General features: G+C 46.5%; 1 protein-coding gene across 1 annotated transcript in view; it reads left to right on the top strand.

The window, feature by feature from the left end:
• The first annotated feature begins 3,545 nt into the window (after nt 1-3,545).
• The window catches only part of SHCBP1 (SHC binding and spindle associated 1), a 50,763-nt gene continuing 33,209 nt past the window's right edge, over nt 3,546-21,099 (top strand). The window contains exons 1-4 of the mRNA XM_001113495.5: nt 3,546-3,906; nt 15,836-16,003; nt 16,465-16,580; nt 18,401-18,609. Coding sequence (XP_001113495.2) covers nt 3,804-3,906; nt 15,836-16,003; nt 16,465-16,580; nt 18,401-18,609 — 596 coding nt within the window. The 5' untranslated portion in view covers nt 3,546-3,803. The remainder of the gene's footprint in view (nt 3,907-15,835; nt 16,004-16,464; nt 16,581-18,400; nt 18,610-21,099) is intronic.

Genomic DNA, 21,099 nt, shown 5'->3' with positions numbered 1-21,099 from the left:
ACAAGCTTCACCCCAATGGGCCCCCTCCTAGGACTGAGGCTCCCTCCCTACCTTTCTCTGCTGTTTAGAATATACACTGTCTGTCCTGGTCCGTATCTGCTCTCAAAGCATTCACATGAGGATCCAGTAACAACTTATAGTGGGACCCTCGTCTCTCAGGGGATCAAAGCCCATAGCAATTTCTGTTCTTGGGGAAACTGATAGTCTGATTTGGAGGCAGAGGACACCAAATACAGGCAGCCTTCACCGACCCTGACTCAGGCAGTGATACTGCTGATGAATCTGTGATTACTGCAGGCAGCTGGGTGCAGAGCCTCATGGTCCAGGCCCCCGGCGCTTGACTCTTAAACCCGAGCCATTTGGCTAATGACATAGTGATATCACATTCTATAGCAGAGAACAGTATGTTAGTTTTTCCCATTACTAAGTCGGGCTCAGTTGTAGGTGCTAGCAATACAAAAGATAACAGGACATGTTTCCTGCCTTGAAAGAACTCACGGGCTCTGACACAATGTAACAAGTGGACTAAATCTCAGAAATTGCCAACTGGTGGTCTATAGATAGGTTTATTTGGCTGGCATGGTGTTTAACATTTTTGAAACCTGTTGCTCACATTTTCTTTCTTTCTTTTTTTTTCTTTATGAGACAGAGTCTCACTCTGTTGTCCAGACTGGAGTGCAGTGGCGCGATCTTGGCTCACTGCAACTTCTGCCTCCTGGGTTAAAACAATTATCGTGCCTCAGCTTCCCAAGTAGCTGGGATTACAGGCACCCGCCACCATACCTGGCTAATTTTTTTTTGTAATTTTAGTAGAGATGGGTTTTGCCATGTTGGCCAGGCTGGTCTGCAACTCCTGGCCTCAAGTAATCTGCCTCCCAAAGTGCTAGGATTACAGGTGTGAGCCACTGAGCCCAGCCTGTTGGTCACATTTTAACATGGAGATAGCTAAAAAAAACCTTGATTTCTGACTTTTCTTGAAAGGTCACCCTAACAACACCGGGTTCACTGCACATACACTAGCAGCCACTTCCCTGCTTGGTATCAGCCTGGCTTTTTGGGGCATTTAAGTTTGCGACTCCTGTATTAGGGGCAGTGAGAGGGGAGCAGTTAATTGTGGAAACGGGTAGGGTAGGTGAAGGCTTCTCAGAGTGCGACTTCCCAGAGGCTCTCGCACCAGTGGGAGTGCGAGACGGTTGGGGCCCACACAGGCTGTGGCAGGGAGGTAGGATGCAGCTGAGGCATCTGCGCTGGACGAAGGGCTGTGCTGGGATCTGGCTTTGCGGCACAGCCAAGGTGAATCACAAGCGAGAACCCACATCAAGTTTTCCACCAGGGATGTGAAAACCAATAAAGCCTCAGGAAAGAGGTCAGTTCAGAAGGGCTTTGCTTCAAATGTGAATGATGTCACTTGGGAACTGGGGATCTTGCCACACACAGATTCTGATCCAGCAGGTCTGGGGTTGGGGTGGGAGAGACTGCATTTCCAACAAGCTCCTGCTGGTCCCTGCACTGTGCCCTGAGTTGTTTGGGCTTAGAATGGAGGTTGCAATCTGGTGGGCCATGGGACAATTTGGCCTGAGAAATAAATTTTTTCTGGCTTGTATAGTGTTTAAATTTAAAAAAAATTAGTTGCTAAGTTTAAAATCAGGTGTTTTGCATAAAAGTCTGAATTTGTCTCCCCCATCATTTTCTATTACACTGCTGCATTTTTTTTTTTTTTTTGAGACAGGGTCTCACTCTGTGGCCCAGGCTGTAGTGCAGTGGTGTGATCTCAGCTCACACAACCTCAGCCTCCCAGGTTCAAGCGATTCTTCTGCCTTAGCTTCCTGAGTAGCTGGGACCACAGGCGCATGCCACCAGGACCAGCTAATTTTTCTATGTTTAGGAGAGATGGGGTTTCACCATGTTGGCCAGGCTGGTCTCGAACTCCTGACCTCAAGTGATCTCCACTTCAGCCTCCTGGAATGCTGGGATTACAAGTGTGAGCCACCACAACGGGCAAACGTATTTAGTTTAATATTTTGTTCTTAGTGGAGTTTGCAAAAGCATAGGTATTTAGTCTTTGATCCTGTTGCCTCCTGTTCCTTTCCAAGACTTTTCCCAGAAGCAGAAGTTTGAGTAATATATGTATATATATTTTTAAAAAATTATTTTTTGAGACACGTCTAACTCTGTTGCCCAGGCTGGGGTGCAGTGGCGCAATTTTGGCTCGCTGCAACCTTTGCCTCTTGGGCTCAAGAGATCCTCCTACCTCAGCCTCCCAAGTAGCTAAGACCACAGCTGCATGCCACCACACCCAGATAATTTTTTTTAAATTTTTATTTTGTAGAGGTGGGTTTTCACCACGTTGCCCAGGCTGGTCTCAAACTCTTGGACTCAAGTGATCTGCCTGCCCTGGTCTCCTAAAGTGGTGGGATTACAGGCATGAGCCACTATGCTTAGCCTGGTTTTAGTAATATCTTGATGGTTGATGAAATATTTGGTAATTGGATGAGAAGAGAACTGTGTTGTCTCCAGTGATGATGCAAATGGGTGACGAGAAATGCTGCCATTTGTGAGGTTTGTGGGTGGCAAGGTTGAAGAGGAGAATAATGAGAAAGCTAGCGTCGTCCTCAAGGCCTGTTGTTAGTCTTGATTATTGTTTTCTGTGTTTTTACTTCATGGTGCTCAATAAGTATTTGTTCAGTGAGCAAATAAATGTAAGGTTAGATTCTGCACACAACAGTCAAAGAAATCTTGCTTCCCGGAAAAGTTAGCCCAATTAAGTGCAGGTTTCCACAGTCACCCCTCCTCGCTCCATTTTATTTCAGCTGTAAGGGATCGGAGAGACTTTAGCCCAAGGTGTTTCTTCAAAGCAATAAGTGGAAATGTTTCCCCGCATTAAGACTGCACAGACTAACTGTCATGACCAGGATCTTGGTACCCCGTGGACGCATCCCACATGGTGTCCTGGTAACCTGAGCTATCTAGGGCTGACCTCATTATTCTAGCAGGGATGGCCTGGCAGAGACATTAAAGGGTTTCTTCATGGAATCTGGCTGGTTTCATATCCTGGCTTTGCTGGGTTAGATTGGAGAAGCGACTTAACCTCTTAGTGACTCCATTCGCTCATTTATAAAATGGTTATAATAATAGCTTCTGTCTCATAGGATCATTGTGAAGATTAAACAGAACAATCCAGGTAACGTATGCAGGAGGGTGTCTTGCACACAATATGCAGTAAATGTTAGCCATTATGATGGAGATTATAGTTGCCTTTGATTAATCCAAATTAACAAATTTACTTACTAAATTTAATTTGACATTGTTTGAAAATATGCGCGCGCTCTCTCTCTCCCTGTGTGTGTATTGAAAGACAGAGAGAGACTGGTGTTCGGTGGTGAAAAGTTTTGGGCCCACGTAGACCAGCATCCTTTTCAGTTGAAGTTGTGCTTTTGGGAGGTGAAATAACTTGCCCAAGGCAATACCACTAGGAATAACCCAGATAAGTTTAAATATTATGTTTTTTGACTCTCAACCCAGTGACTTTTCCACTATATCTCATTTCCAGGCATTGCTCGTTCGTTTTTTCGGAAAATCATTCCAAATTATGTCCCAATTCGACTTTCTTCAACTTCATCCCAGAAAAGCAGAGGCCGGGCACTTGAACAAGAACAGCTGTCAGCCTGGGGCGCCGCCGCGGGGTTGGTGGGGGCTGGAGCGGGGCCGGACTCTAATTGGTCCACGGCCTCGGCCCGACTATCAAATCAGCAGAGCCTGCGTCATCACGTCATTGCCTGGGCGACCGTCCGCGGAAATTTGAAATGGCTGACGGATCGCTGACTGGCGGCGGTCTGGAGGCGGCGGCCATGGCGCCGGAGCGCACGGGCTGGGCGGCAGAGCAGGAGCCGGCGTCTCTGGAGAAAGGTGAGCTCTCCATGCCCGGCCCGAGGTGCCGCCTCTGAGCGGAGGCCTGGGGCGTCGGGACCCTCGGAGGGCGCCTGGGTCGCGGGCCTTCCGGACCCGTCTGTCCAGGGCGGCGGGAACGGCGGTGCGCGGCCGGGACTCAGTGACCGGACGTCAAAGTCGGGCGGTGCCGTGGGGGTGAGGGACTCCCTCTCTTCCCTCTCCCCATCTCCCCCTGTCTTTGCACTCTCTGGCCTCAGCCCGCCCCGAGATTGGAGGGAGCTGGATTGGTCTAGGAATTCCCAATCCAGATGGGTTTTGCGGAAACTGTGCATTTACCGTTGCTCAAGAGGTCATCTTTTTCATCTGCATCTCAAAGGAGATCACGAACCACACTTCCCTTTTCCGAAGAAGAGGAAAGCTTGAACCCTTGGCCTACATGGCTGTCCTGTCCACGGAGGGTAGTGACGTGTCCAAAGTGAGGAGCGCCAACTTGGGCCAGAGTCCAGAAATAGAGCCGGGGTCTCCTAGTTCTCTGCCCTTTCTTCCTCCTCATAGAGTTTCGTTACTATTTTTTTTTCTGGTATTTTAAGCTGGTTCACGTTTTTACGTTAACACTTTCCGTTGTATTGTGTAGCAGAGTCCCAACAAAGTGAGAAAACAGAAGTGTGACAATTCCACTGCTAACCCACCTCTCCAAGTGGCAAAAGTCACTTGGCTTCAGTTTTCCTATCTGGAAGACTAAGCCAATGGTTGTACTTGTGGTGAAGATGAAGTGAAATAAAGTTTTTAAAGTGGTTGCAAAAATAAATACTGCATGACATGTCTTATATGGGGAATCTAAAAAAGAGGAAGTTTCAGAAAGAGAGTAGAGTGGTAGTTGCCAGTGGGTGGGGGGAATGGGGAGATGCCGGTCAAAGGGTCCAAAGTTTCAGTTATGCAACATGAATAGTTCTGGGGATCTGATGTACATACAGCATGGTGACTATAGTTAATAATACTGTATTATTATTACAGTATTAATAGACAATGACGTGATGATGCAGTGACGACGCAAATTTTGTACTTGAAATTTGCTAACAGAGTAGATATAAGTGTTCACACCACACACACACAAAAGGTAATTATGCGAGGTGATGGAAATATTAATTCACTTTACTGTGGTAATCATAATGTAAAGGTATATCAAAACATCATGTTACACACTTTATTTTTTATTTTATTTTTTTGAGGCAGTCTCACTCTGTTGCCCAGGCTGGAGTGCAGTGGCACACAATCTCAGCTCACTGCAACCTCCGCCTCTGGGGTTCAAGTGGTTCTCCTGCCTCAACCTCCCAAGTAGCTGGGATTACAGGCACCCGCCACCACACGTGGCTAATTTTTTTTTTTTTTTTTTTTTTTTTTTTGAGACGGAGTCTCGCTCTGTCACCCAGGCTGGAGTGCAGTGGCTGGATCTCAGCTCACTGCAAGCTCCGCCTCCCGGGTTTACACCATTCTCCTGCCTCAGCCTCCCCAGTAGCTGGGACTACAGGCACCTACCACCTCGCCAGGCTAGTTTTTTGTATTTTTAGTAGAGACAGGGTTTCACTGTGTTAGCCAGGATGGTCTCGAGTTCCTGACCTCGTGATCCGCCCGCCTCGGTCTCCCAAAGTGCTGGGATTACAGGCTTGAGCCACCGCGCCCGGCCCAATTTTTGTATTTTTAGTAGGGACGGGGTTTCACCATGTTTCACCATGTTGGCCAGGCTGGTCTAGAGCTCCTGACCTCAGGTGATCCGCCCACCTCGGCCTTCCAAAGTGCTGGGATTACAGGTGTGAGCCACCGCGCCTGGCCATCATGTTATACACTTTATTTTTTATTTTTTATTTTTTTAATTTATTTTTATTTTTATTTTTATTTTTGTTATACACTTTAAATACATATAACTTCTTTATGTTAATTATACCTCCATAAAGCTATAAAGAATGGTGCTGGAAAAAAAAGAATGGTGCTAAAGTACTACTGTTTCTTTAGTAAACATACATTATATAATAGGCACTGTTGTAAATTATTAACAAATAATTAATCTTCTTAATTGAAGTAGGTGTACTATTTTTTTTTTTTTTTTTTTTTTTTTTGAGACGGAGTCTTGCTCTGTTGCCCAGGCTGGAGTGCAGTGGCCGGATCTCAGCTCACTGCAAGCTCCGCCTCCCGGGTTCAGGCCATTCTCCTACCTCAGCCTCCCGAGTAGCTGGGACTACAGGCGCCCGCCGCCTCACCCGGCTAGTTTTTTGTATTTTTTAGTAGAGACGGGGTTTCACCGTGTTAGCCAGGATGGTCTCGATCTCCTGACCTTGTGATCCGCCCGTCTCGGCCTCCCAAAGTGCTGGGATTACAGGCTTGAGCCACCGCGCCCGGCAGGTGTACTATTTTTATCTTTCCTTTATAGACGAGGAAGCTGAGGCACAGAGTGATTGTCACATAACCAGTAAGGTACTGATGCCTTCTAAGGCTCATGTGCATCAGTGTTTGTGAGCAGTAGACCCTTCAGTACACTTTGGTCATCTGTGGGTCAAATACTTCTGGTGGCCTGAACAGGGACAAAGAAATGGAAGGAAGGAGGAAAGGGAAGGAGAAAATCAAGGGGGAGGGAGAAAAAAGGTATCTGCTAACAGCTCAGTTACCTTCCCTGAAACCACCTCTGGAAACTACTCTACATTCTAAATGCTACCCTTTTTAGCATTGCTTATTTAGTAGTTGTTTCATTTATTAAAAACATCTTATTACACAGAATTAGATATGCCACTGGCTGAATCATACCTTATGAAACATTATATACAGCCCAAACCTAATGTGATTTGCATTTTCCAATCTTTTCCTTAGACAGAGTCATTGAAATCAGTGAGGAGGAACCGAATAATCTTACTGAAGTAAACCTTATGGATTATTAAGACTCTCTCATCCCTGTTTATTGAGGGGTGATTGACAGACTGATATTGTAGGAAATAAAGGGAGGGTTTAACCCATCTGAGAGGAAGTCAGCTCCCTTTCTTAAAGGAGCTTTATGGAATTGTTTTGGAAATAACTAACTAAGATACTTGATTATTGTAACTTGCTAACTGCAGTATAAATCACAGGCTGTATGCTTTGCTGTAGTCCCAGAGACTCAGGAGGCTGAGGCAGGAGGGTAGCTTGAGCCCAGGAGTCTGAGGTTGTGGTGAGCTATGATTGCACCACTGCACTCCAGCCTACGTGACAGAGTGAGACCGTTTCTAAAACAAAAACAAAAACAAACAGCCTTCTGCTTCCCCATGTTATGCCCAGACCGTTTATTCCCCGAAGAAGACCACCAGAGTCCAGAGTCAAAGCTAAGCAGCAAGGATCTTTATTACAGGTTCGAACCTGGAGCTCTCACTTGCTCGTGAAACGAGACGGGCAGGAGAGCTCCCCCACTGAGCTCCGAACAATGTTATATAGTCTAAGGAAAGTAGGCATAGAATCATTATACAAATTAGAGGTATGATTGGCTGGAGTTTGAACAAAGCGATTTGGCAAACTATGATTGGTTCCCGCCATTTCTGATATTTCAGTACAACCCTTGAGGCAGAAGAGCAGTTTTACACAAAGGCAGTTAATTATATTGCGTCAGGTTGCACAACCAGTTTATGGCTCTCTTGCTTAAACACACCTTGTGACCTGGCTATCTTACTTAAACATTCCTTGTGACCTGGCCTCAGAAAGAAAAACATGTACTTACAGAACTTACGAAACCTCTGGTACGTGCAGAGATTAGAAAGCAGAACAAAGAGTTTAGCAACATCGGGGGGCGGGGGGGAAGGGAGAGTACGCATTTTTGTATCTTTGTGTCCTTTCATTTCCCCCTCTCATAAGTAACTGGACATCCAATCTTGGATTTTCGGAGTTTTACAGTGCAACCTCACTTTCTGGGTGCAGGAGAGGCTGGTGATGGCTGCGGAGGACCATGAGTTGGATCATATCAAATCTCTCTCTGACAAATTGTAAAATCTTATTTATTACACAGGGGCCTATGGTAAATAGAAGTAATAAGGACATCAAGGGGCCTAAAAGGGGGGCCAGAAGGGAAAACATTGAAGAGTTCCACCAATTGTTAGCAGCTGTAGCGAATTGCTGCTTTTTCATTTCTAAGCTTAGTTTATGTAGACGTTGGACTCTCTCTTCAACTAATCCTGACTCATTAATATAGAAACAGCATTCCTCTTTGAGAAACATGCAGGTTCCCCCTTTTTCTGCGGTGAGCAGATCTAGGGCTCTTCTATTCTGTAAAGTTACCTGGGCCAGGGAAGTGAGTTGCCTCTGGAGAGATGCAAGTGACTCGGCTGATGCTTCCATAGCCAGGGAAAACTGTTGAAGTAACTTATCGTTTTCTATCATGGAGTGTTGTAACGCCCCTCCTGCTAGCCCCGCCGCAACGACAGAGGTGGTTAAGGATATTCCGGCAATTAGCGGTAGAAAAACTGCCCGTCTATGTCACGTAGTTTCAGTTGGGGCAGTCCCTGCCCAGCCTATAAACTCTGCCGGGGTCAGCAGAGTCAGTCGGGGAACTAGTGTAATGGGGATACACAGCTGCCCGTCAGAGATGCTTTTGGACAGAGTTTTTAGCAGGGTCATGTTACTCCAGAAGAATACACCAGGGGGAGCACGTATGGGGCTATTAGGGTATGTAGCCGTCTGGTTGCAGAGGCTGCTACTGAGTGCTGAATAACAGTAGGGGTATTTTTCCTGGTAAGGGTCACGATACAGGGCTACATCGGGTATTGCAACTGTTGATAAATTAGAGTCTGGTATATAGTTTGTTGGGGGGGGATGAGGATAGGGGAACAGCGGTTAATGGCGGTCTTCCTAGGGTGGCACACATAAAGCAAGAGGACAGGTCGCCTAAGCCAGTAAGGTTGGTGACTGCTAGCCCTTCCTGTAGTAAGGTCAGCCAAGAGAAGGGCTGCAAGTCCTGTGATAACTTGGTTTCTTGTCTGTGGATCTGTGTATGGATTAAGGGTTGAATCTGGACTAGACTTTGCCACAAATATAAGTGGCTACTGGGCCAGGTACTAGTTGATGAATAGTATACCCCTCCATGTTGCGGGGTTGTCCACCGAGAGTCCCACGGGTCTCTAATTATCCAGGTATAGGTGACTGGGGACTCAGTTTGGTAAAAATACCACCCTTGTTGTTCTGTCCAGTATCGGACAGAGTGCATCTTACAGTAGCTGTATGGGCAACCTGCACTCTGGTGCCACCAATAATTTTTACAATTATATTCAGTCTGATCATATTCAAAATAGATCATGGGTATTGCTGGTTGGGCAATCTGGAACTTAGTGAAATTGAGGTAAACTATAGTATTACACCCGGAGAGGGGGCAGTCTGCGCTAGCTAGCAGTTTACCCGCTTGGGGGGTTTCCCTGGGGTGAGTTTTGTTCTCATAGAGCCAGAACCTCCAGACATAGGGATTAGACGGCACAGCAGTGAGGAGAGTCAGATGCATAAGGCATAAAAGCATAGGTAAGCTAGACATGGTTACGGCTATGGGGATGACGGTGCAGGGTTAGCTTTAAGGGATTGTTCTTAGCTTTGTCTACAGTCCATGTAACCGGTGCTCCAGACGGCCCGAGATGGTCGGATGATGGGTCCACTGGTTTGACGTGTGTGTAGTGGATCCACGAAGCGATGCCTTCTACCTTGAGAGCGGTGGGAGTAGTCAGGAGTACTTGCAGTGGTCCTTTCCACCTGGGTTGAAGAGTTTCCTGCCGGTGGCGCTTGACTAGGACCCAGTCTCCCGGCTGGAACGGATGAGGCGTTGGCGGAGGTCCTGCCTCGTACAGTTCTCGTAGTCTGGGCCAAATTTCCTGGTGAATTTTCTGTAAGGCTTGTAAGGAGAACAAGAGCTCAGAGACGTTTTCAGTTTCAGGTTTGAGTATGTCATCTTTTAGACTGGGGACCAGGGGTGGGGGTCTGCCATACATGATTTCATATGGTGTGAGGCCCAGTCTGTAAGGGGTATTTCGGGCCCGGAACAGAGCGTAGGGGAGAAGTACTACCCAATTAGCGCCAGTCTCCATGGTCAATTTAGTTAAGGTCTCCTTTAGAGTCCAATTCATCCTTTCTACCTGTCCTGAGCTTTGGGGCCTATAAGCACAATGTAATTTCCAATTTGCCCCAAGAATGGAAGCCAAATCCTGACTTACCTTAGCAATGAAGGCTGGTCCATTGTCTGACCCTATTTGGACGGGAAAGCCATACCTGGGGAGGATTTCTTCCAAAATTTTCTTTGCTACAACCTGAGCAGTTTCTCTCTTAGTTGGGAACACTTCTGTCCATCCTGAAAAAGTATCTACAAAGACAAGTAAGTACTGATACCCATATTTTCCAGGCTTTATCTCAGTAAAGTCTATTTCCCAATAGACACCAGGCCTAGTTCCTCTACACCTGATTCCTGCGGCAGTCTGGGTTTGGGGGCAAGCGTTGTTCAGTTGGCAGGCTTTGCAATTTGTTGTGACATTGCTGGCCAGTTCAGCTATGCGTCTGATTCTGAACTTGGCGTGCCTGATTAAGTCTATCATTCGCCGGGCACCCAGGTGGGTTGTCCGGTGGATATGTTCCAACACCTGCCGTCCTAATTTTTCTGGTAGGATGGTTTGGTCATTTATATCAGTCCACCACCCATTTTGAACCTGTTTTAGGGGAAGCGTGTCCATCCATTCGCGATCCTGTTCGGTATAGTCGGGAAAACATGGCAAATTTCGCGGGCCAGGATCAGGGAGCTGGAGCGCGAGGAGCTGACTGGGAGCTTTTGCTATGCTCTTTGCGGTTTGGTCGGCTAAGAAGTTGCCTCGAGCAATTGGCGTAGTTGGTTTCTGATGCCCAGGGTAATGTACAATAGCCAATTTCTTTGGTTTCCACAAAGCAGTTAATAGAGCTAGGATCTCTTGCTTGTTTTTTATTTCTTTGCCTTTAGCTGTTAATAGTCCCCTCTCTCTGTAGATGGCCCCATGTATGTGCGCAGTAGCGAAAGCATAGCGGCTATCCGTGTATACTGTTAGTTTTTTCTCTGCCCCTAGGGTGAGGGCCTGTGTGAGTGCTATCAGCTCGGCTCTTTGGGCCGATGTCCCTGGAGGCAAGGGTTCTGCCCAGATTACCTCAGTCTCTGACGTTACAGCCGCTCCTGCATACCGCTGGCCTTGGTGGACGTAGCTGCTGCCATCAGTGAACCAGATGAGTTCTGTGTCGGGGAGTGGACGATCTTGCAGGTCCTCCCGCACCCCATGCACCTGAGCCAGTATCTCAGTGCACTCATGGGACGGGGCGTCCAAGTCTGGATTTGGCAGCAGTGAAGCAGGGTTTAAAGAGGTTGGGGGCAGAAAAGTTATTCTGAGGGGGTTTAACAGCAGTCCTTGATAGTGGGTGAGCCGGGCGTTACTCATCCATCGGTCCAGCGGCTGCCGGAGGACGCCTTCAATGGCATGCGGGGTTATAACGCGCAACTCTTGCCCCATGATAAGTTTATCAGCGTCTCGGACCATTAGGGCGGTCGTTGCGATTATCCGGAGGCAGGGTGGCCAGCCAGCAGCCACTGAATCTAATTTTTTTGACAAATAGGCAACTGGCCTCTGCCAGGGGCCTAGGTACTGTGTTAACACGGCTTTTGCAACACCCTTACTTTCATCCACGTATAAGTGGAAGGGCTTGGAGACATCAGGGAGCCCCAGCGCGGGGGCTGATAACAAGGCAGTTTTGATTTGCTGAAAGGCCAGCTCAGCCTCTTCCGTCCAATTGAAGGGCTGCCGTTCCTTTGTTGCCTGGTATAGGGGCTTGGCTAACTCAGCAAATCTGGGTATCCATAACCTACAGAACCCTGCCGACCCCAGGAATTCTCTCACTTGCTGTGTTTACTGGGGTCTAGGGATGCGTAGGACTGTTTCCTTTCGGGCTTTGGTTAGCCAGCGTTGCCCCCCTTTTAATAGGTACCCCAGATAAGTTACCTCTGACTTGCAGATCTGAGCCTTTGTTGCTGAGGCTCAGTAGCCTAGCTCCCCCAGAGTCTTCAGGAGGTCCTCAGTCCCTTGAACTCAAGTTTCCGGGGACCTGGCCGCTATTAAGAGATCATCAACATATTGCAAAAGAGTTATTTCAGGGTGTTGCCGCCGGTACTCACCCAGATCTTCATGAAGGGCTTCATCGAACAGGGTTGGCGAGTTCTTGAACCCTTGTGGCAGTCTGGTCCATGTTAGCTGACCGTTGATGCCCCTCTCAGGATCCGTCCATTGAAATGCAAAGAGTTCTTGACTTTGGGAGCCAGAGGAAGGCTGAAGAAAGCGTCTTTTAGATCAAGAACGGTATACCACTGTTTTTCGGGATGTAAGGCACTCAGAAGGGTGTATGGATTGGGCACAGTGGGATGTATGTCCATGACCCTTTTATTAACTTCTCTTAAATCCTGTACTGGCCTGTAGTCCGTACTTTTGGGTTTACGAACAGGTAACAGTGGAGTATTCCAGGATGAGTGGCAAGCCCGTAGGACTCCCTGGTCTAGGAGTCGGCGGATATGGGGCGTAATTCCTTCTCTTGCCTCCAGGGGCATAGGATATTGCCAAACCTGAACCGGGTCCGTCCCTGGCTTAACTTCCACAAATATGGCAGGTCGATGTTTAGCTAGCCCCAAGCCCCCAGTTTCTGCCCACGCTTCAGGGAAACGCTGGAGCCAAGAGTCAATTTCCTGATCGGGGGGCTTTTGCTCTTGATGGAGTCGGTACTCATCTTCTAAGGTGACAGTCAGGATAGATATTGGCCTGTTTTGGGAATCAGTTATCTTGGGCCCTTCTGGCTCAAAGTGGATTTGGGCCCCCATCTTTGTCAGCAAGTCCCTCCCTAGTAGAGGGCAGGGGCTCTCTGGGATGACTAGGAAGGAATGGGAGACTTTTCCCGTTCCTAAGTCTACAGTCCTCTGGGTTGTCCAGGGGTATTTTTTGATGCCTGTGGCCCCGTGCACCCAGGATGTTTTCTTAGACATTTTTCCAATTGGTTTGGTTAGGACTGAGCGTTCCGCCCCAGTATCGACCAAGAAGCGAACTGGGGACCCCTCCACTTGCAAAGTTACCCTGGGTTCGGGGAGGGGGTCCAAACCCCGTCCTCCCTAGTCAGAGTCCTGGGTAACGAGTACGGAGGTAGAGTTAGCTGGTCTCCGTTTCTTTGGGCAGTCTTTAATCCAGTGACCACGTTCCTTGCAATAAGCACACTGATCCTTTTCTAATCCTTGCCTAGAGCCTTGCTTTTTCTGCTTTCTGCTTTGGCCATTCCCTGCCTGGGGGAAAGCTGCTACTAAGACTTTGGTCATTTCTTTGGTTGCCTTGAACTGTTTTTCTTCTGGAGTATCCCTATTATTATAAACTCGCTGGGCCATCTGAAGGAGGTCCTGAATCTGCTTTCCCTCTAAACCTTCTAATTTCTGGAGTTTTCTTTTAATATCTGGTGTTGCCTGGTTTACAAAGGACATTACTACCGCTGCCTGATTTTCCGGTGCTTCCGGGTCCATAGGGGTAAACTGTCTGAAGGCTTCCATTAATCTCTCTAAATACACAGCGGGGCTTTCTGTCTTACCTTGTAACACAGAATATACTTTAGCCAAATTGGTGGGCTTGCGAGCTGCAGCCCGGAGACCCGCCATTAGAGTCTGGCGATAAATGAGCAGTCGTCCCCTACCTTCTGCCGTGTTGTAGTCCCATCTGGGCCGGGTCAAAGGAAAAGCCGCGTTAATGAGGTCAGGATTTGCAGTTGGCTGGCCGTCATCTCCTGGAACCAGTTTTCTGGCCTCAACTTGGATTCTTTCCCGCTCCTCCGTTGTGAACAGGATTCGGAGGAGCTGTTGACAGTCATCCCAGGTCGGCTGGTGAGTAAACATGACACTGTCTAACAACGAGGTTAGATCTTTGGGATTATCTGAGAACCGAGCATTTTGGGACTTCCAATTGTATAAATCACTGGTGGAAAAAGGCCAATACATGAGACGGGAGAGCCCGGTATCATCGAGCGATCCTATTTCTCTGAGAGGCAGGGCTACAGTGGAGTCAGGGAGTCGGGAAGCTTGGTCCCGCTGTACGCGGCCTCGTGTTCGGCCGGCCGGCCCCCCCAGGTTACTTTCGCTCTCGGCTGCTTCCGCTTCTCGGTTTCCCTCTACGGAAGCACCACCCTGGGGGACTGGGTCCTGCGGGATAAGGTGCGGATATGGTGGGGGAAATGTGGGTTCTAACGTTAGGGGGTCCTGGCTGTCCGGCAGCACAGGGGCCGAGGGAGCAGAGGGAGTCCTTTGTCTTGTAGGTCGCGTTACTAGGACCTTGCAAGGCTCAAGGATGAATGGAGTTATCTAGGGCGGTGAGTCTTCCACAAGATTTTGCCACACTAGAATATAAGGAATTTGATCAGGATGTCCTGACTGCCCTGGCAGGAAAATCTTAGTTTTTACCTTAGTAATAATAGAGAGACAGAAAGTTCCTTCGGAGGGCCACCCTACGCCGAAAGAGGGCCATTCCGAATGGCAGAAAGTAACTAGCTTTCCTTTCTTTAGCTCTACGCTTAAGTTATGCCCCCGAGCCTTCACATCCTTAAAATTGGTAACAAGGAGTGAGAGCGGCATGCTCTGGTTGTTGCCCATCTTTGGACTGCTCCTACAAAGAGAAGGGGGGACGAAAATGAGTGTGAAGCAGAGGGGAGTATCCGACAGGTCCGGTCCTGGAAGGGGAAGAAAAGGTTTTATGTTTCATTTTGGGCTTACACTTAACACTTAACAATAACGGACAGACAGTGATAACGATAAGCATTCCCGAGCGCGTGTCGGACTTCCGACCTGAGTCAGACGGGGCAACCAAGGATGGAGGCCCCCAGATGGGCACTGGGGGACGTCTCCCACCAGTCCCGAGTGGCTGTCTTCTAGCGCGTCCGCCAAGACCGTGCCACTTACAGAACAGACCAATACAGGTTACAGATTACGGATTTCGCGAAATTTCAGGGAGACAGACAGAGACAAAGACAGACAGTGACAAAGCCGGCTTACCTACAGATTAAGATCCGTTGACTTGGGGGTCTGGTGGGCTTGGGGGAAATCCCGGACGAGCCCCCATTTGTTATGCCCAGACCGTTTATTCCCCGAAGAAGACCACCAGAGTCCAGAGTCAAAGCTAAGCAGCAAGGATCTTTATTACAGGTTCGAACCTGGAGCTCTCACTTGCTCGTGAAACGAGACGGGCAGGAGAGCTCCCCCACTGAGCTCCGAACAATGTTATATAGTCTAAGGAAAGTAGGCATAGAATCATTATACAAATTAGAGGTATGATTGGCTGGAGTTTGAACAAAGCGATTTGGCAAACTATGATTGGTTCCCGCCATTTCTGATATTTCAGTACAACCCTTGAGGCAGAAGAGCAGTTTTACACAAAGGCAGTTAATTATATTGCGTCAGGTTGCACAACCAGTTTATGGCTCTCTTGCTTAAACACACCTTGTGACCTGGCTATCTTACTTAAACATTCCTTGTGACCTGGCCTCAGAAAGAAAAACATGTACTTACAGAACTTACGAAACCTCTGGTACGTGCAGAGATTAGAAAGCAGAACAAAGAGTTTAGCAACATCGGGGGGCGGGGGGGAAGGGAGGGTACGCATTTTTGTATCTTTGTGTCCTTTCACCCACAAAACCTCACAGAACAACAACAAAAATCTAACTTTGAAAGATCTTAAATTCTTATTGTTTTGAAGTAGAATTTGCATTTTGAAATCTTTTTAAGTTTGGAAAACTAGTTTCTTCTGACAGTGGTAGAGGTAAGTAGACCATTCATATTCAAATTCTTGTTTGTATTTTGTTTGGGATTTCTATGCAAGGATATGAAAATCGAAGCATTCAATAAGACACTGGAGCTTGCTTATTTTTGCTTTTTTTTTTTTAGGTTTGTTCCAAGATGAAGAGTCATGCAGTGATTGTAGCTACCGTGATAAACCAGGTTCTAGTTTACAAAGTTTTATGCCTGAAGGAAAAACCTTTTTCCCAGAAATTTTCCAAACAAATCAACTTTTGTTCTATGAGCGATTCAGAGCCTATCAAGATTACATTTTAGGTGAGTAGGTTTTTTGCTTTTTTTTTTTTTTGAGATGGAGTTTTGCTCTTGTTGCCCAGACTGGAGTGCAATGGTGTGATCTTGGCTCACCGCAACCTCCGCCTCCCTGGTTCAAGCGATTCTGCCTCAGCCGCCCTAGTAGCTGGGATTACAGGCATGAGCCATGACACCCAGATAATTTTGTATTTTTACTAGAGATGGGGTTTCTCCATGTTGGTCTGGCTGGTATCGAACTCCCAACCTCAGGTGATCCACCTGCCTTGGCCTCCCAAAGTGCTGGGATTACAGGCATGAACCACCATGCCCGGCTGGTTTTTTCTGTCTTTTATCTTTTTATTTTACAAGTAGATTATTTGTTTCAGTCCCTCAGATTGCCAGTTGTTGTTTCTGAGAAAGTGGATTTATTAACTTCCCTCTGCTTTATGTATTCTCAATTCTTCTTGTGTTTAATTTGTTTGTAGCTGACTGCAAGGCCTCTGAGGTACAGGAATTCACAGCTGAGTTCTTGGAGAAGGTCCTTGAGCCATCTGGATGGCGGGCAGTCTGGCACACTAACGTGTTCAAGGTACTGGTTGAGGTAAGGTTAATTTTGTTTTTAAGACCTTTGTCTGTAGCTATAAGCACTTTACTTCAGACTGTTATAGCCTAAGTGCTTATTTTTTTTTTTTTTTTTTTTTTTTTTTTTTTTTTTTGAGACGGAGTCTCGCTCTGTCGCCCAGGCTGGAGTGCAGTGGCCAGATCTCAGCTCACTGCAAGCTCCGCCTCCCGGGTTCCCGCCATTCTCCTGCCTCAGCCTCCCGAGTAGCTGGGACCACAGGCGCCGCCACCTCGCCCGGCTAATTTTTTGTGTTTTTAGTAGAGACGGGGTTTCGCCGTGTTAGCCAGGATGGTCTCGATCTCCTGACCTTGTGATCCGCCCGTCTCGGCCTCCCAAAGTGCTGGGATTACAGGCTTGAGCCACCGCGCCCGGCCTAAGTGCTTATTTTTAATTAAAGTTTATGAGCTGATTCAAATAGCATGTTTTTCACATCTCATTGCCATGTTGCAGGAAGTGTTCTGCAAATTTTAAAGGCAACTGAGGAGTTGTTACCAGGGAATTAAACTGGTATAAATTAATTAAAAGAAGGTATTTGAGATCACTTAAAAAATTAGGCCTAATTATGAAGTTAATGGTTTCAAAAAAGTTTTTAACTTCTTAATTGTAATTCGTTAAGCAGCTCAAACCTAAGAGACATTTTTATTTATTTATTGTTTTTGAGATGGAGTCTCACTCTGTTGCTTAGGCTGGAGTGCAGTGGCATGATCTTGGCTCACTGCAACCTCCGCTAAGTGGCATTTTAAAACTAGCCCATTTTTTGCATAGCAAGTTTGTTTATATGTGGTTAATCTCTTGACATTGTGTCCCATTGCAGAATGTAAAAGCAATCTTATTCTTCTGCTGACTAGGCCTTTTACATTATATTTGCATTCTAATTACAGCTTTGAATTTTTCTCAGTGTTTGTTAACTGACCACAAAAAGCCCTAGTAACCTAAAATGTCAAACCAGGGTATGTGAATACAAGTTGTCGCTGCAGCTCCCTTAGAAAATGGCATCACATACTGCAGTGATTATGTACGAGGCAGTGGATTGCAGCTATTGCTTGTGAGTTTTAAAATTTTGGATTATGCTAATATTTTTTGGTTGAAGTTCAGGCCTATTCGTTTGGTTATGATAGGGCGCCCCCTGCCAGTCCGTTCTCTGAAAACAGTCAAAGTCATTGTTTCAAAACAGAAGCATGCCATTTCTCTGCTTAAAACTCCTAATGCATTGTCTTTACCAAGGGCTTAGTATTGGCTTTATGGCTTCTCATTGTATAGAAAACACGTAAAATCCAAGCTCCTTCAGATGTCCTTCATGTCCTTGTCTTGTTGCCTCTCTCTCTCTCACCTCATGTCTTGCTGCTCCACTGCACACCACCCCCTTCCTCCATTTCCTCCCTTTGGCTCCAGCAAGGACTGCCTTCCCGCTCGTTCAGCTGCCAAGCCTGTCTCTGGCACAGGCCTTTTGCGCTTTCCCTGCTCTTCACATGGCTGCTTCCTTCTCATCCTCCTCAGCTTGGCTCAGAGCTGATTTCCTTGGCCATCTCAGCAGAACCAGATCCCCACCCCTGCTAGTTATTCTCTGTCACCTACTCGTTATCATTGTGTTTATTGATCTCCCTGATTACAGTGTAAGCTCCATGAGGATTACAGTGTAAGCTCCATGAGCCAGCCTGATTTGTTCATCCTTTATGTTATGGGTAAAGGCTCCCCACCCACGTTGTATGCTTTTAAAAAAATCAGATTGTCAGTAGTATCTTATAGGTATATCTTAATTTTGATTTCCATGTGTTAAGTCTCATTATTTTAAATTTCAGGCCACAGATGTGGACTTTGCAGCCTTGAAGGCAGTGGTGAGGCTTGCTGAACCATACCTCTGTGACTCTCAAGTGAGCACTTTTACCATGGAGTGCATGAAGGAGCTCCTCGATCTGAAGGAACATCGGTTGCCCCTGCAGGAGCTCTGGGTGGTGTTTGATGATTCGGGAGTGTTTGACCAGACAGCCCTTGCAATTGAGCATGTCAGGTAGGAAAAGAAGTTGAGAAAAATAACCTTGTGGCCAGAAACTTTGGATGAAATGAAGTAATTCTGGTCTGTGTTAGACCCAGATTTAAAACTCAACTGTAAACTTGGTCATTGCAGTATTCAAAAATATCCAAAGATAGGATAATCTTTTTTAAATTAAAAAAAATTAATGTCTTAAATCATTTTTTTCTATTTTTAATTTTGAGACAGAGTCTTGCTCTGTTGTCCAGGCTGGGGTGCATTGGCGTGATCTTGGCTCACTGCAACCTCCACCTCCTGGGTTCAAGCGATTCTCCTGCCTCAGCCTTCTGAGTAGCTGGGATTATAGGCATCCACCACCATGCCCGGCTAAATTTTATACTTCTAGTAGAGACGAGGTTTCACTATGTTGGCCAGGTTGGTCTCAAACTCTTGACCTCAGGTGATCCACCTGCCTCTACCTCCCGAAGTGCTGGGATTACAGGCGTGACCCACCATGCACCTGGCCTAAAAACGTTTTAAGTCATTTTATGATAATTTCAAACTAATAGAAAAGCTGACAAAACTAGTATAGTTGACTCTTGAATGATGCGGGGGTTAGGGGTGCCTATCTCGTCTGACCCCTACACAGTCAAATATCTGAGTATAACATTTGAGTAATATATAATGACCATAATGTAAATAATATTGCTTGGTGTTTTGTAGTATAAAAAGTACTTTCCATTTTCTATACCATTAGTAAGTTAGCCTAGTTTTGCTGAGCTTAACTCGAATGCTCTGCACAGAAGCAGAATGTTTCAGGCCCTGCTGCCAACATCTTACGGACAGTTTCTAATTGTATGCAAGAACATTTAACCCTAGATGTTCAGTATTGGGCCAAGCAGAGTGAATCTAATGAACCGGTTTCTGTCTGGAACCCAAATAACTCTCTTCTATTTTTCTCATTAAAAAAAAAAAATCTGTCAATTGAAACATTTGAAGATAAAGAGATAACTGATAAGTTTAGGAAATTAGGAATCAGAGAGCTAATCTCTATGGGCATAGAAGTTGGTAGAAAAATAAGTATCTGGAATGTTATTTAGTAGTATTATTTGCAGAGGAGCCTGGTTAAATGTACACTGCATTTTGAGGGCTGAGATTTGGGTCAGTGCCCAGAGAGGGTCAAATTATGAGGGATTTCACTCGTTCATTGATTCAATAAATATTTGAGTGCCAGGTCCTTAGTCAAGGGTGGAGTATGTCTGGTGCATGAGACACACCATCATCAGGGAGCTGTTAGTCTAAAGGTGGGAGATGAGCCTTGAAGAGATAATCACGCACAGTTGTCTGCATGATTGGAAATAGCAGTCAGTGCTGTGAAGAATTACAGAGTGTCCTAAGATTAGGTCAAGTTGCAGTTCTAGGGTTATTTCCTGGAATAATGACATTTGAACTTGGGTTAGCTGGGTGAAAGGGGAGGCAGGGGTGGGGAAGGGAACAGATTTAGGAGCTCAGTGTGTTGAAGGAGCTGAAAGGCCAGCATGGCTGGAACACAGACAGTGCTGGGAGAGACCTAGGAAACGAGATTAGAGAGGTTGGCAGGGCCCAGACAGTGTGGGGCTTTGTTAGCTGGCTAGTCATTTTTGTCTTTAAGAGCAGTGGGAAGCCACTGAAGGATTTTTATTCTTGGGCAAATATGACTAGTTTTGTGTTTTGTGTTTTTATTTTTTTGGAAACAGGGTCTTATTCTGTTGCCCAGGCTGGAGTGCAGTGGTGCAGTTATGGTTCAATGCAGGCTCGAACTGCGGGGCTCAAGTCATCCTCTTGCTTCAGCCTCTGGATCAGCTGGGATTACAGGCATGTGCCACCACTGCCCAGCTAATTTTTTGACACAATTTTTCCATAGAGATGGGGGCCTTGTTGTGTTGCCCAAGCTGGTCTTGAACTCCTGGGCTCAAGCAATCCTCCCACCTCAGTCCCCTAAAGTGCTGCTTTGTGTTTTCAAGGGTTCATTGTGGCTTCTGTGTAGAAAAATGGTGGGAGATGGAATTGGGAGACCATTTAAGAGGCAAGAGAGAGGACTAGAGTGGGGATATGGAGAGGACAGATGGAGGCTTACTGAGAAAGTAGAATGACTGGGACTTGGTCGAGTGAATATCAGAGATGAGAAGATGTGAATGAAGTGAGAGAAGTCAAGGCTGACTTACATGTTTCTGGCTTGAAAGAACCAACACTGGGGGAGGTGCAGATGGGAATGATGTGTAAATGCTTGGCATGGTACTGGTGAGGATGACATTGGAGTGGAGTCATGGAATAGAACTATAAGTTTATCATGTGGAAAAGGCGGAAGGCACTTCTGGCAGCTTGACTAACAAGTTACATGGAGGTTTGAAAGAGCTTGTGAAATTGAGAGTTTACGTACAACGGCTCTGAGGCAGGAGAGGTGCAATAGGGCCAGATTATGAATTTATTTATAGTACCACGTTCAGGACTTCTTTTTGAGGGCTAAAAGGGAGCCAGCAGAGGTTTTTT

This window comes from Macaca mulatta, chromosome 20, assembly GCF_049350105.2.
Source record: "Macaca mulatta isolate MMU2019108-1 chromosome 20, T2T-MMU8v2.0, whole genome shotgun sequence".
Taxonomy (NCBI): Eukaryota; Metazoa; Chordata; class Mammalia; order Primates; family Cercopithecidae; genus Macaca; species Macaca mulatta.
The sequence above is the reverse complement of the archived record's forward strand: the minus strand, read 5'-3'. Positions and strand labels throughout refer to the sequence as shown.